The 14,050-nt window shown below is 48.0% G+C and overlaps 1 protein-coding gene across 1 annotated transcript in view; it reads left to right on the forward strand.

The window, feature by feature from the left end:
• Positions 1 to 14,050, forward strand: part of JPT2 (Jupiter microtubule associated homolog 2) — a 198,927-nt gene that overhangs the window by 125,010 nt on the left and 59,867 nt on the right. The window contains exon 3 of the mRNA XM_069210636.1: positions 1,809 to 1,951. Coding sequence (XP_069066737.1) covers positions 1,809 to 1,951 — 143 coding nt within the window. The remainder of the gene's footprint in view (positions 1 to 1,808; positions 1,952 to 14,050) is intronic.

Genomic DNA, 14,050 nt, shown 5'->3' on the forward strand with positions numbered 1-14,050 from the left:
CTGTTTGTCTACCTGCACATTTAAACAACCACCTATTCCTTTGGGTTATACTAAGGGAAATTATGCTGTGATTTTGAACTGGTAAGAATTTGACTAAAATCATTAGTCCGCATTTGAAACCCGGATTGCAGATGAGATCATGTTTACCCAACAGGTTAAAATGAAGACATTGAGTGTAATAATAAATAGTGTTTTTCGTCTCTAAACAATATTATGCTGCCTGTAGTGTATTATTCAGCTGAAGAGTTTTACTGCAAGATGTTGGGGGTAATGCTTTTACTACTTTCTGAAGTGTGTGTGGTGCGACTGGCTTTTTCAGTACGTCTTTCTATGCTGAAGGTTTTTGGCCTGTTATCTTGAAGATGCACTTGTGCTGTAAGGCATTCTGTCTGAATGAGAAATGTAGCTTACATTATAAACACACTAACAAGCTACCCTTTACCACTTTGAGCTTCTGCAATTAGTCTTTTTAGCCTGTTATTGCATTATAGACTTATATGTCCGAGTCTAGTTCTTATTAACCTTTACAGTAGTGCACACTCTTACCAGTCCAACTATAAGTTTACTATAGGAACATTTCCTGTTTCTACTCTGATTAATGTGCCTCCATAATCATTGTGGGTCCAGCAACCCCTCATGTGTTTCCTCTCAAGGGTTACACTGGCTCTGTGTCACACTCTGTTTATTCACGGTCCCTGCACCAGCGGGGACAGTTTTTATGGTAAAATAATCATTGCCCTCTGGAGCGCTGGCTGCAACACCCACTTGACTGTATGCATACCTACACTCTATTCCTTACTCTCTGTTCTAGTGCCTCACACAGTAATGTAGTAACATCTCTTCTTCCACTCCATTCCTGCAGGGACACCGTAACTCACCTGGGAAGGTGGTGAAGCTCCTCGAAATGTCCTGCACCTTACCTAGGGTAGTAGTTTAGTAAGTGGTGAAGGAACAACTAATCTTAAATGCAGGTTTAGGGATGTTCCCCTTAGGTTTTTCTCTGGACTGTCTAAATATGGGACTTTTCATATGCTCACAAGCTGGAAAGGGCAAGGTGTCTGCTGATTACAGTGAATAGGAAACACCTCTGTAATCCAAGACAGCCCCTCTATGATGTGCAAGTCAGCCCTGGTCTTCATAGCCCTTAGATATGATTCAGTGTCTGTCACTCACTTAACTGCCCACCAAGGAACTGAAGATCTGACAATTTGTCCTTATCCTCTGCACCTCCCTGGGAGCCCTGGCGAACCTCTACCTGTGGCTCGATGAGACTTAATACCTGACCATCTGCTGACCAGCTTTTCCCCCATTCTTTTGTCCTCATCAGTCTTTGGGCTCCTGGCTAACAGGGTTGATCTCTCCCACAGGCAAGGTGCTAAGTAGCAGTCTTTTCTGTTTGGATATCATCGCTGAGCCAACTAACTTCAATTCTTAAAATGACCCCCTAGTACACTACTATGCCTGCACAGTCAGTCACAACAGATCTACCCCCATTCACCTATCAACCCATTACCTCAACGTCTCTGAAAGCATCTTTCCAGGAGCAGATATGTTATTAGCTTCCTCCCAGCCCTTCCCACTAAGCAGTGCACCTTCTGCAGTCCTCAAACTTCCTTATGGACACTCTTTTTATACTTATAGTTAAATTAGACCTGCACTGAGGCAAAGCAGCATTGCTGTTTGCTCATAATGTTTTTTTTAAAACTCACTGCCATTTTTCCACTCATGCCATTTGTTTCTTAGTGGTATTGGTTTGATCTGAGTTTGTGCTTACTGCTGTAGATGATGAAATTTTCTCTTAATTTTAGGTGGAAAGGAGAGTGGGATATTCAGTGAGCCAGTGGCTTCTCCTGTTCGCCACCTTACAAACCCTCCTGGTGGAAAAAGCAGCAATATCTTTGGAGATGCCATAAACCAGGCACCTGCCATGCAGCATCCGAATAAGCCTAAGGTATCCATCATGATCCACACATATAATCTCAGCATGAAAGTGAGCAGCATGCAAGGGTGACTGAGGATTTTGTGGAAAATGAAGGTGTTCTATTGACTTGTCATCTTTAACATATTTGCTGTGTCTTCCAACCTGTTAAAAACTCCGAGCATGATTTAGTGTTTGGCAGACAGTGTACTCCATCACAAATGTGACATAATGCCTTGCACACTGAACTCTCAGCCCTCCCACTTCATTTAGAAATGGGTGGAACTTAAGTATTCCATTGAGACAGCCTCCATAGGCTCTGTCAAGTGAATACTTCCTCTAGCAGCCCAACGAAGTAGGGGAGTAGGGGCCATCAGAGGAAGGACATTACTTCACCTGCTGTACCTGGGATGGGCATTGTTTTTTTTTTCTCTTTGTCCTGGAGATAAGGGATAGGAAAAAAAATATAATGACCCACCCCCACCCTGAGAGTTTCATTAGTGTTTTATTCCTCAAGGCATGTGTGGCTGTAGATACATCTGCTTAGCATAATCCTGCTTTCTAGTGTTGGGCTTGGATGTGTGCAACTTGTTTTTCTTCAAAGAAAGTCTCTCGAGTCACGAAGTGGTGGCTCCTCTTGCTGGTAATGCACACGGTCATCAACTCCATTGTTAGATTGTTTTCTTCTGCCGTTGGGTTCAGACTTGTGCTCTTCTGCTCTGGTTTGACACTGTTGTGCTACAATTATCTTGGTATATACCTACTTTCCGTGTGTATTGTTCTCGATCGCAGTCCTCTGTCTCCTGTTTGGTTCAACAGTGCCAACTTTGTTAGGGCAACTCCCATTGACGTTGACCCTTTTGTGGACCTTCGCCCTTCAGAGCGCTGCTTCCATCCTTGGGCGTCCCCTCGCATCATGTCCACTCAGTGATGAATCAAACGCTTTTACGTTTTTCTCCTCCATGTCATGCTAAATATCCTCGCACCGACCGTCACCAGGTGTGTAATCTGTGCACAAACAGGCCAGCTGTGAGTCTGCTGCTCCTTCAGGGCCAAGAAGCTCTATGTGGCCGTCTGCCTTGACTTCTCAGGATGTCTCGAAGAAGTGCAGGTGAAACATTGGACAAGTTTGTCTCAGAGGACATCCAAGAAGAACTACAGGCACCGGCGCCTGTTGTGGACGAAGGTACAGTCTTCCACAACGATAGCTCTGGCTCCGAAAAAAAGATGCAAGATCTGCCTCCAGCTCAACCAGCCCGTGAGTACTATGTCCCCACCAATTCGACATCCAGACCACCACAAAGGGTCGATAGCCCATCCCTGAGAGACCTAAAACTGTTGACGGATCACCACTGCCTTTGAGCCATGGTTGTCACTATCCATCTTCTTCGGAAATGCCCAGCTTTGAGCTGAAAAGAACATCGAAGCTGCATGTTCGGAGCCGACCACTCTTGTTTCGGACCCAAGTCTAGCTTTGGAGTTAAACTCTTCAGCATCAAACTACCCCCTGGTGTCAGCACTGCAACCAGCTGCTTTCAAGCCGATACCGTTGGCCCCCAAACCATTGGCGTGGGTGCTGAAAACATCTGCACCCAGCATAGCAAACCATGGATCGGGTTGTGTGGTACCCATGCTTCAGAGACTACAAGAGGAAATTGACTAGACAGAAGCACATCATGATCCATCCTGATACCTCCCCCATTCTGGCGCCCAACCCTCAAGAGAGCACTTTCTTTTGAAGAAGCTTTGGATGTACCAACTCCGCCCAAGCTCGGGAAGAAAATAGAAAAGGCCACAAGTCCTGTGCACATCAGCCCAACAACTACACCACCTGCTCCACGTGCTTCAGTGGCTACCCCTGCACCATATTCCCTGAATGAGTCATTACATTCTTGTGTAGTGGGTGGAGATGGTGGGGGCACTTTTGATATCCCACCACAAGATGACCTATGGGACACGTAAGATACTGATGCACCAACTAATACAGACCCTGTACCATGTCAAACACTCTCCCACAGATGACACTACCACTTACCATGACTTAATCGGTATAGCTGCCACCTTCCTTTAGATGCAACTATATACAGAGCCCCTAGAGGACGACTTCTTATTTGAAACACTCTCCTCCACATAGCGCTCCAAACAATACATGTCTATGCTTAAAGGCATGTTCTGCCGCACCGCTTACATATTTTATTGACCTGGTACGATATAGGGGCATAATGCCTAGAATGGATAAAAAGTATAAAGCACCACCTAATGACCCCATATATTAAAGCTCAACTTCCACCATATTCTTTGGTAGTGGCAACAGCATATGAAAGAGCAAATTCACAGACATCTGATAAAACACCTCCACCAGATAAGGAGAGTGAAAAGATTGACGTAGCTGGAAAGAGAGTGGCCGCTCGATTTGCCAGTCACTGGCATATAGCAAACTCTACCTCCTTCTCTCCAGATATGATAGAGCTCACTGAGATGAGTTGGAGGAAATACTGGAATAACTCCAAGATGAACATAAAAAAAAAAAAAGCTAATCAAATTGCCTCTGAGAGCAAGTTATTATCTAACACCCCTATTCGTTGTGCCCTTGGTGCTTCTGATACTGCAGCTAGAGGGATACATTCTGCATATTATTACGCAGGTGTGCCTAGCTCTAGAAAGTACAACAGAATCTCCTGGCACACTCATTTGATGGGGAACATCTATTTGGTCCTCAGATACCCTCCCTGAGAAAATAAAAAAAGATTATGAAACCGCCACAGCCATAGGAGCACTGCAGACACACTCTCAAAGTGGATCCTGTCACCGTTCATCTTATCATGGAGGCTCCAAGACCACCTCCCCTGAGACCTTCCTCTTGTACCAGCAGCCACAGACCCAAATCACCTTGCCTAGAGGTTACTACTGAGGCTCATATAGGGGTACCAGCTCCAAAGGCAGAGGTAAGGGATGATTTACTGAACCATCCGCCACAACTACAAAACCTTGACTTACCACTCATTCCTACTGATCACATAACACCTGTCTGGGGCCGACTACAAGGGTTCTTTGCCTCCTGCTGGTATATCATCTCCAACTAGTGGATATTAGATATTATCCAATATGGTTAATGTCAGGAGCTCACTTCTACACCTCCTAACATTCCACCTTGCAGACACAAACTTTCCCCACAACATCAACAGTTGCTCAGGGAAGAAGTACAGACACTCATCAATAAATGAGCTATAGAACCCGTTCCACTCCACCTACAGGGCACAGGAGTCTATTTACTGTACTAACCTTCTTCCAAAAAAGGCAGGTCCCTAAGACCAATCTTTGATCTCAGACCCCTAAACAAGTACATTCTCTCAGTGCACTTTCACATGGTCATTCTTCACGTTGTCATCCCGTTATTACAACAATGCAACTTCATGGCTGCACTCAGCCTCAAGGACACCTACTTTCATATGCCTGTTCACCCAGCACATCACCGGTATCTGAGGTTTGTAATAAATGGTCAACGTTTCCAGTTCTAAGTGCTCCCCTTCGGGGTCACTACCGCACCCATAGTCTTTACCAAATGTTTTGCCGTAGCAGCTGCTCACCTGCACAGACAAAGCATACATGTCTTTCCCTACCAAGACGACTGCCTCATCAAAAGCGCAACTCGTCAAAAGTGTTTCCAACCCACTCGAGTCACCATAAAATATATAAGCCTTCAAGCTTGCCATTGTCTACAATGGTGGAACACCAACAACCTGTTAAAAGGAAAGCCTTCCTAGAGTCCGTTCTGCAGAGGACTATAACAACTTACCCCTCCCTTATGGGGTGGGAACACAATCTCAAGATCGAACTATCCAGGGCCACTGGAAACCCATTCAACGATGGCTCTGAATAAATCATCTGAAGTTACTAGCTGTCCACCTTGCGCTAAAAGCCTTCCTTCCTCACCTGATTGGCATGGTATTCCTCATCAAGACAGATAACATGACAGCCATGTATTATCTCCAAAAGCAAGAGAGCACCAAGTCCCCAGAGCTTTCCCATTTAGGCCAGAATATTTCGAGGTTGGCTCTATGATACAACAGTCACATTTTGGCAGAGTACCTACTGGGTATGGTCAACAACTTTGCAGAACTCCTCAGTAGGAGGTGCCAGCAAGACCATGAGTGGGAACTCCACCCGCAAGTCCTCCTCCAATATTTCCACCGTTTGGGAAAACCGCAAATAGACCTCTTCGCCACAGCAGAAAGACCCCAAACATCTTGTCCAGGTTTCCCCACCCACAGTCTGAGGGCAGTGTGCTATGGATGAGTTGGTCAGTGATATTTACTTACACTTTTCTGCCTCTCCCACTTCTTCTGTTTCTGGTCTGAAAATTTTGGTAGACCTCTCTCACCCTCATCCTGGTGGCTCCTACATGGGCACGACAAGCGTGGTTCATTTACAAGACTTCTAGCTGCACATTTCTTACCTCTGAATTCTTCCCAGGTATCAGACTGGATCCAGCAGATTTTTCTGAGCAGTACCCATGCACACCAATAGGTGGTGTTGATCTGCTTCACGTCCGTTGTCTTCATCAACCGCTCCAGATATGACGTTGCAAATCCTATATATGTGCCACCCAGGTGTACTGACGCCAGTTCTTTTATTTTTGCACCAGCAAAGCCCTGGTCTGAAGAGAGTTACCCCTCAGTCAATTTTTGACTGACTTCTTTTGACTGACTTCTTTTGACTTTTTGTCAAGTCTTTTCAAGTTTTACTTGTGGTGCTTCGAGGATATCTTCTAGAAAGACAGGATTCAAGCCCTGTGGGTCCTGTCATCGTGCAATGTCTGTGACCCGGACCTTGTGTCTCTTTGGTGTCTGGAGTGCAACCACAACCGGAAGTCGTCCTCCAAGTGCCGGGGCTATACATCCGAAGGCTTTGAGGGAGCAGTGCCTGAAGCTGATGGTGGCCGGCGTTTAACTCTGCAAGTCGAGATATTGGTCGAGAGGAAGGTACCCAGTGTAGGAAAGTGGCCCTTTTGGCATGGGTACCCCCCGTGCACACCACACACACACACACTTTTTGCCTGATATCTGATGCTAGCTTGACTGAGTGTATGCTGGGATCCTGCTCCCAGGATCCAGCACCTGTGTTCTTTCCCCAAACTGTACAATTGCTTTCACAATTGGCACACCTTTGGCACACAGCTAAGTCCCTTGTAAAATGGTACCCAGTGGTACCAAGGGCCCTGTGGACATAAAGGGGCCCCAAGGACTGCAGCATGTATTATGTCACTTTAAGAGACCCCTCACCAACCACATGCACACTGCCATTGCAGATTGGGTGTGTTGGTGGGAAGAAAAAGGTAAAGTCGCTATGCCATCCCTCCCAGGGTGCTATGCCTCTAAACCACTGCCTGTGGCATGGGTAAGTCACCCCTTTAGCAGGCCTTACAGCCATACGCAGGGTGCACTACACCACAGGTGAGGGCATAGCTGCATGAGCAATATGCCCCTACAGTATCTAAGTCAATTTTTAGACCCTGTAAGTGCAGTGTAGCCATATTGAGTGCATGGGTTGGGAGTTTGCCATCACAAGCTCCATGATGGCTTCACTGGAGGCTGGGAAATTTGATATCAAACTTTCAGCTCAGTAAACTCACAATGATGCAAGTGTTGGGTTTATTGTAAAATGCACACTAGGGACATAGAGATGCCCCTTGAAATTCACCCAACTCTCTAGTGTGTGGCTGAAAGCTCTCTGCCAACCTGCCACTACCAGACAAGTTTCTGTCCCCTTGGGATGAGAGCCTTTGTGCTCTCAGGAGTCAGGCACAAAGCCTGCTCCGGATAGAGTTGTTTCCTACCTCCAGGAACCGCAACACCCAAGCCCTACTTTTGACGGCAGGTCCAGCGGAAAATTAGGAAACACCAGGAGTGTCCACACCAGCTGGGACCACACCTACGGTGCCCAGAGCTGAGGTGAACCTCTCCTGGCAGAATCCTCCATTTTGTTTTGGAGGGTGATAGCCAGTAGGGTTAAGTATATGCCCCCCCTCCCCAAAGGGAGTGGGCACAGAGAGGGCGGAGCCACCCTCTGTGTCAGTAGCCATTGGCTACGCCCACTGACCCCTGTAACACTCCCAACTCTAGTATTTAGGGGCACCCCTGAACCTTGCTCTTCAGATTCTTGGCGACCTAAAGAAGAATTAGGACTGAAGAGCTGCACCAGCAGTGAAGACTTCAGACAACAACTGCCTTGGCCCCAGCCCTATTAGCCTGTCTGCAGCTTCAAGACTCCTGGCATAAAAAGACTACTTGTCCTGCAGGACCAGCAACCTCTACAAACCCCCAGAGGACTGCCTCCCTTCCCTAAAGACAATGGCCCTGTCCACAAAGAATCCTCCAACCAGGACTCCAGAACCCTCCGGATCAGCGAGCCCTGCCCACTCTGCACCTGACGCCTATGGCCCTAGTCCAGGTGGCCCACCTGACTAGAGAGAGTCCCAGGAGATTCTGACCTGGAGTCCATCCTGGGTTGACCCCTATCCTGGCTGTGATGCCTGCAGCTTTAATCCAGAGGACCTCTCTGACCGCGACCAGATCCAGTGAAGAAACCAACACCTAACGGTACCCCTGCACCCAAAGCCCTGTGGCCTTGGGGAACCCAGCCAATGGTCCATTGATGTCTAGAAGAGCCTCAACTTACCTGTCCAGCTGTTGGTCTTCTTCAGCTGACCACCTGGGCCAAGCCTGTAGCCTCATTGTGAACCTGGAGTTTTCCATTGAAAAGCATTGGGCACCCGATGCTGTGTTTGCAACTTGCACCCGGCCGCTCCTGTGCCACTGAGGGTGTGTGTTTGGTGCTTACCCATGCCCTCCTCCCCAGTGGCCCACCCCATCGTTGCTGATCTAAGCCCCCCAGGGACAGCGGTTACTTACCTGCGAACCGTTCACTACTGAGTGCCCACAGTCTCCAGATGTTTCAATTGGGCACCTGACACAGACTTTGACCTCTGCATCCGGCCCGCCTTAAGTTGCTGGTGGTGCATCCTCGGTGTCCTCCTAAACTTTGACCTGTGGACACCTTAACCCCCTAAAGACCGGGACCGCAAGTCTAGTACTTACCTGTAAGCTGTGTGTGTACTCTTTTCCCCCCCGTGCACCCCTCAGGATTGAATTGCCTTCAATGAAAAGTGCACTAAGTGTCAACTTTTGATATTGAAAAGTATTGCTCACCTGAAAACTGTTTTATATGTGAATTTCAAACAAAGTGCATTTGATACTTGAAAGTGATACATTCTTGAAACTGTACTTACCTGCAACAAAGATCCTTTTGGTTCTAGAAATAAATATTTTTTGCTACATAAACATTGGCTTGGAGTTAGTCATTGAGTGGGTGCCTCATTTCTTGGCTGTGTGTGTACAACAATGCTTAGGACTAGCCTCTGATAAGCCTACCTGCTCGACCACACAACCACAGAGAGCATTACTATTATCTACTTTCGCCTCTGCAAAGCCTCTGGGCATTCCCTGGACTCTGTGCACACTATACCTTACTTTGGTGTACTAGCTACAGAGCCAGCTTCCTACACAGGGATCAGTCGAGGAGTCCAAAGTAGTCGTCGTCATTGTTGTCCCACTCAAAGTCCTTGGGACAATCTGAAGTCAAGCCATAAGAAAAAATCCAAGAAGTCAAACTGCTCTTCCGCTTGTCCTCGTCGCGGCTGACTAGATGAGGGAGAGTTGGTGCTCTAGGCCTTGTTCTGCAGAACCTATACCTGGGCTGACTCCGCAGTTCCCTGAGTTTCCAGGAGCCAGAAAGACCCCTGCCCAACTCCGAGAGTTTTATGAGACCATGCGCCTCGTTTTTTGGCAGACAGATCACACTGGAGTGCCTTTGGGCCCGGGGTGAGTTGGAAGGTGCCGCTCCGGGTTCCACACCGATGTCTGCGGTGCAGAGGGGATCCCAGGGATCCAGTCCTGGATTCTGACCAACACCAGTCATGCCACCTCGGCTTTCCCTGACACCGATCCTGGCGCTGACGCTTCCAGGTCCGTCAAGCCCACAGACAATGCCATCCCCATTGTAAATGCTGACTCCCACAGGAGGTTTGCCTCATCATTTGGATCCTGAGCCCTTTTCCTATGGGCTAGGCTTTGGTGATGAATTGGAGGGGGCCACTGGACCCCTTAGAATACCAGCCCCATGAAGACATGCACTGGCATGAAGACATGTGTGAGGCCAATAGACTGGCATGCTTTCTCCCCCTACCAAGTCTGTTATGGAGGAGGGAGCTTCTTATGCTGTGGTGGTGGTGAGAGCAGTCAAGATTCTGGACTTTCTACTGCCATTTGTGGCCGTCAAGAGTAACCTCTTAACAGAGGTGTTGCAGCCGGGAGCTTCATCCTCAGAACCCCTGCTCCTGTTCATTGATGCCTTCACAATGTCCTACTGGCTACCTGGTCCAAACCCAGCATAGGGGCTCCTGTGAAAAGAATGATTGCCTGCCATCATCACCCACACCTGGGGACCCAAGATTCTTGGTGCAATACCCCACCTCTGAGAGCTTGGTGGTCCAAGCATCTACCTCCCATGGAACGTCCCCTACTGCTCCCAGGACAGGGAATCCAAAAGGTTGGACTCACTTGGGAAGATGTTTTCTTCTGCCAGCCTTGCATTATGGTCCGTAAACACTGTATACCTTTTGGGCCATTGTTCCTTCACTCTGTGGGATCCGGTTGCGCAAGTGCTGTCACAGGTCCCTAAGGAGGCCCGAGCCGATGGGAGAGATAAAACAAAGTTCACAACTTTTTGCAGACTTGACACAACCAACTCGCTAGATAAAAAGGCTTCTTAGACAGTGGTCCTAAGGCGCCACACCTGGCTGAGGAAGTCTAGCCTCTTGTGGAATGTCCAGGCTTCTTTGATGGCACCCATCTCAAGGCAGACTTGGCGCTATGGCCATGTCCTTGGGCCTAGCGGCTGCCTCAGCATCTTCTGCTAAGTCCATTCACTCTAGCTCAGAAGAGGGATCCTTAGATAGGGGGTTCAGCTTGCTGAAACTTGAGAAGGCCAAACTCAACTTCAAAAAGCAGCAGCTAGCTCTTGAGAGAGAGGCCTTAGAGATTGACAGAGAAATGAAGAATTCCAGAAGGTCCCTCCGAGGTAGTGGGCAGCTATCCTGTGGCTCTCCTTTGCAGAGACAAACTTTTTTTGTTAAACTGTTTTTATTAACAATTATCGTTTAAAAATACAGTGATACAAGCAATTCGAATCAGAAATAGGCTTGAGCAATATAAGAGGTGCTTCGGCCCCCCCCCCGCCCCAATGGTAATCATATCAATGTTCAACAGCGGGTGGAGCTCCATTCCAAACAGAACTCAAACATTCCCACCCAGAGTAAGCGCCAAAGCGCAGACATCTGTGATATCACATACTGAAAAAGAGAAGAAGAAAGAAAAAAAAAAAAAAACACAATGCAAACAACCAAACTATGTGTCCCATATCCTACAGCTCATTGTATAAAGTCTGAGGCTAGAACAGTAAAAGGCAAGGGGCTCATTTGCCCCTGAGGTGCCACACACCCAATCCCTCCCCAGTGTCTCTCCCCGTGAACGGATTCTTACATGTGGAAAAGGTGCAGAGCCTTAAAACGCAGGCTACAGGCTGTGAGCGGTATGCCCCTGGAAAGGAACCTCACCAGAGGGTCCAAAATATAGTCAAAGCTCCTCCTAGAATTGTCCAGTTTATCAGATAAGCGCTCCATGGGGAGCCCGCGCCACAGTCTAGCGAACCACAATGCTATTGGGGGTGGTTCTGTTTTCTTCCAATATGACGCTAGTACCGTCTTCGCTGCACCCAGTGCCAGCCAAAGAATAGAGCAGTCGCCCTGTGTTTGGAGTGCAGTTCCGGAGCACGCAGGCCCAATAAAATATGTGCTGGTGAGGCCGGGATGGGGTAGCCAGAAATCTTTTAGATGTGACAGAATTTCGTTCCAATATGGGCGTATAATGGGACAGTCCCACCAGATATGCCTAAAATCTCCCAACATCCCACATCCCTGCCAACACCTATCAGACACATGGGGATAGAGTTTTTTAAGTTTCTCCGGGTAGAGATACCAATTGTAGAGGATTTTATAATGTGCTTCTCTAGTGCCCATGGAGCGGTTGTATTTGACTATGTCCTGAAACAGGCGGAGCCAGAGACCCTCCTCCACTAGGGACTCCAGAATCTGCTCCCAGAAGGACAAATGGCGGGGGGTGTAAGCACGCTGTGCTGATGTCAACATCCTATATAGTGTGGAAATACTACCCCGCGCTACCCCCCTCCACCCGCTGCACAAATCCCTTGATGGGAAGAAGATCGCTGGTGGCCGCCGCCCGCATATGGGGCTGAGTGACCCCGTGGAGTAGTTGATTATAATGAAAGTGCTCATAAATGGGTAAATGGAAGTCTCTATAGCAGTTTTCGAATGTACGTACATGTTCCCCATGGAAAAGATCAGCGATCGTCAACAACCTCCCTACCTCCAAATATCAAAAGGACCCGGAGTAGCTCCCGGGGGAACAGCTGTGTTATAGTGGATTGGGGTATGGGGTGAGGGAAAGGTTGTGAGCCTGTAGGCGCTTGTCACCGAGTCCCATACCTTGAGGGTAGTAGCCGTGGGGGTGCTGAGATAAGTGTTCTTGGGGCGGTCTTCTTTGGATTTCCACAGCACGTCCCATAGTGTCCGTCCTGTCACTGCCCTATCCATGTGCAGCCACAACTTGTCTGATTCTCAAAGGGACCACTCAGCGATAAGGCAGAGCTGTGCTGCTCTATAATATGTGAGGGGTCCGGGAGGGTCAAACCTCCCTTGTCCCTGGGGCACAGAAGCAGTTTATTGGAGTACTGAGCTCTTGTGTTTTGCCAAATGAACCGAGTGAACAACCTACGTAGCTCGGTATAAAAATCTGTAGAAATGTCAATGGACAGGCTTTGGAACAGAAATAAAAACCGTGAGAGAACCGTCAACTTGATGGTGTTGATACGACCTAACCATGAGTGCCAGAGTGTTGACCATCTCTTAAAATCTGCTTGTAGCGTTCTAAGGAGGGGTGGAAAATTTGCTTTGAATAGGTCAGCCACCCTGGGGGTGAGCCGTACTCCCAGGTATAGAATTTCTTTCTTGGCCGATACAAATGGGGAAGTGGCGGCTAGCAAACTCATCTCAGCGGAAGGAACTGTTAAGTTAAGGATATAGAATTTCCCCCTATTCACTTTGAAGCCTGCTACCTGCTCAAAGAGACCCAACTCCTCCTGGATTGCCCGAAGGGTTGTACTTGGTTGAGTAACAAAAAGCAAGATGTCGTCAGCAAACAGTGAGATCTTATGTTGATCACAACCAAATTGAATGCCTTGAAAGTTTGGATCGGCCTGTATCCGGGCTGCCAGAGGTTCCACACTAAGTGCAAAGAGCAGCGGGGAAAGGGGGCCCCCCTGTCTGGTTCCCCTGGAGAGGTCAAAGAAATCCAAACTCACCCCATTGACGCATATTCGTGACCTGGGACCTGAGTAGTTGCTCATTACCATCGCTATGAACTGATGGCCATACCCAAATCTCTGCATGGTTGCTACCAAAAAGGACTATTCCACCCGGTCGAAAGCTTTTTGAGCATCCAGTGCCAACAGCATAGCCGAGACCTGCTTCTTGGTCACCTTTTCCATCAGGTGGATGACCCTTCTAAGGTTATCATGTGTTTGCTGACCCTTGATGAAGCCTGATTGGTCGGGATGAACCAGATACAGCAATACCCCTTCAAGTCTCCAGGCTAGTATTTTGGTATAAAATTTTGCATCGAGATTAAGCAGGGTGATGGGCCCATAGGAGGCACAGAGCTGGGGGTCCTTTCCCTCCTTGGGAATAAGTGTGATCAGGGCTTCCCCCATAGTGGGGGAAAGCGTGTGCTTGGTTCTTATGAAATTGAACAGATCAACCAGGTGAGGAATTAGCTCAGCCCCAAAAGTTTTGTAAAAATGTGCAGTCAATCCATTGGGACCTTGCGCTTTGTGTAGTGGAAGGGAGACAATAGCATCCCGCACTTCGTCTGTGGTGAATGGGAAACTCATTAGTGTCACGAGAAACCTGCGGGAGCTGAATGTGGCGCAAATAGCTCT

This window comes from Pleurodeles waltl, chromosome 10 (assembly GCF_031143425.1).
Source record: "Pleurodeles waltl isolate 20211129_DDA chromosome 10, aPleWal1.hap1.20221129, whole genome shotgun sequence".
Lineage (NCBI taxonomy): Eukaryota > Metazoa > Chordata > Amphibia > Caudata > Salamandridae > Pleurodeles > Pleurodeles waltl.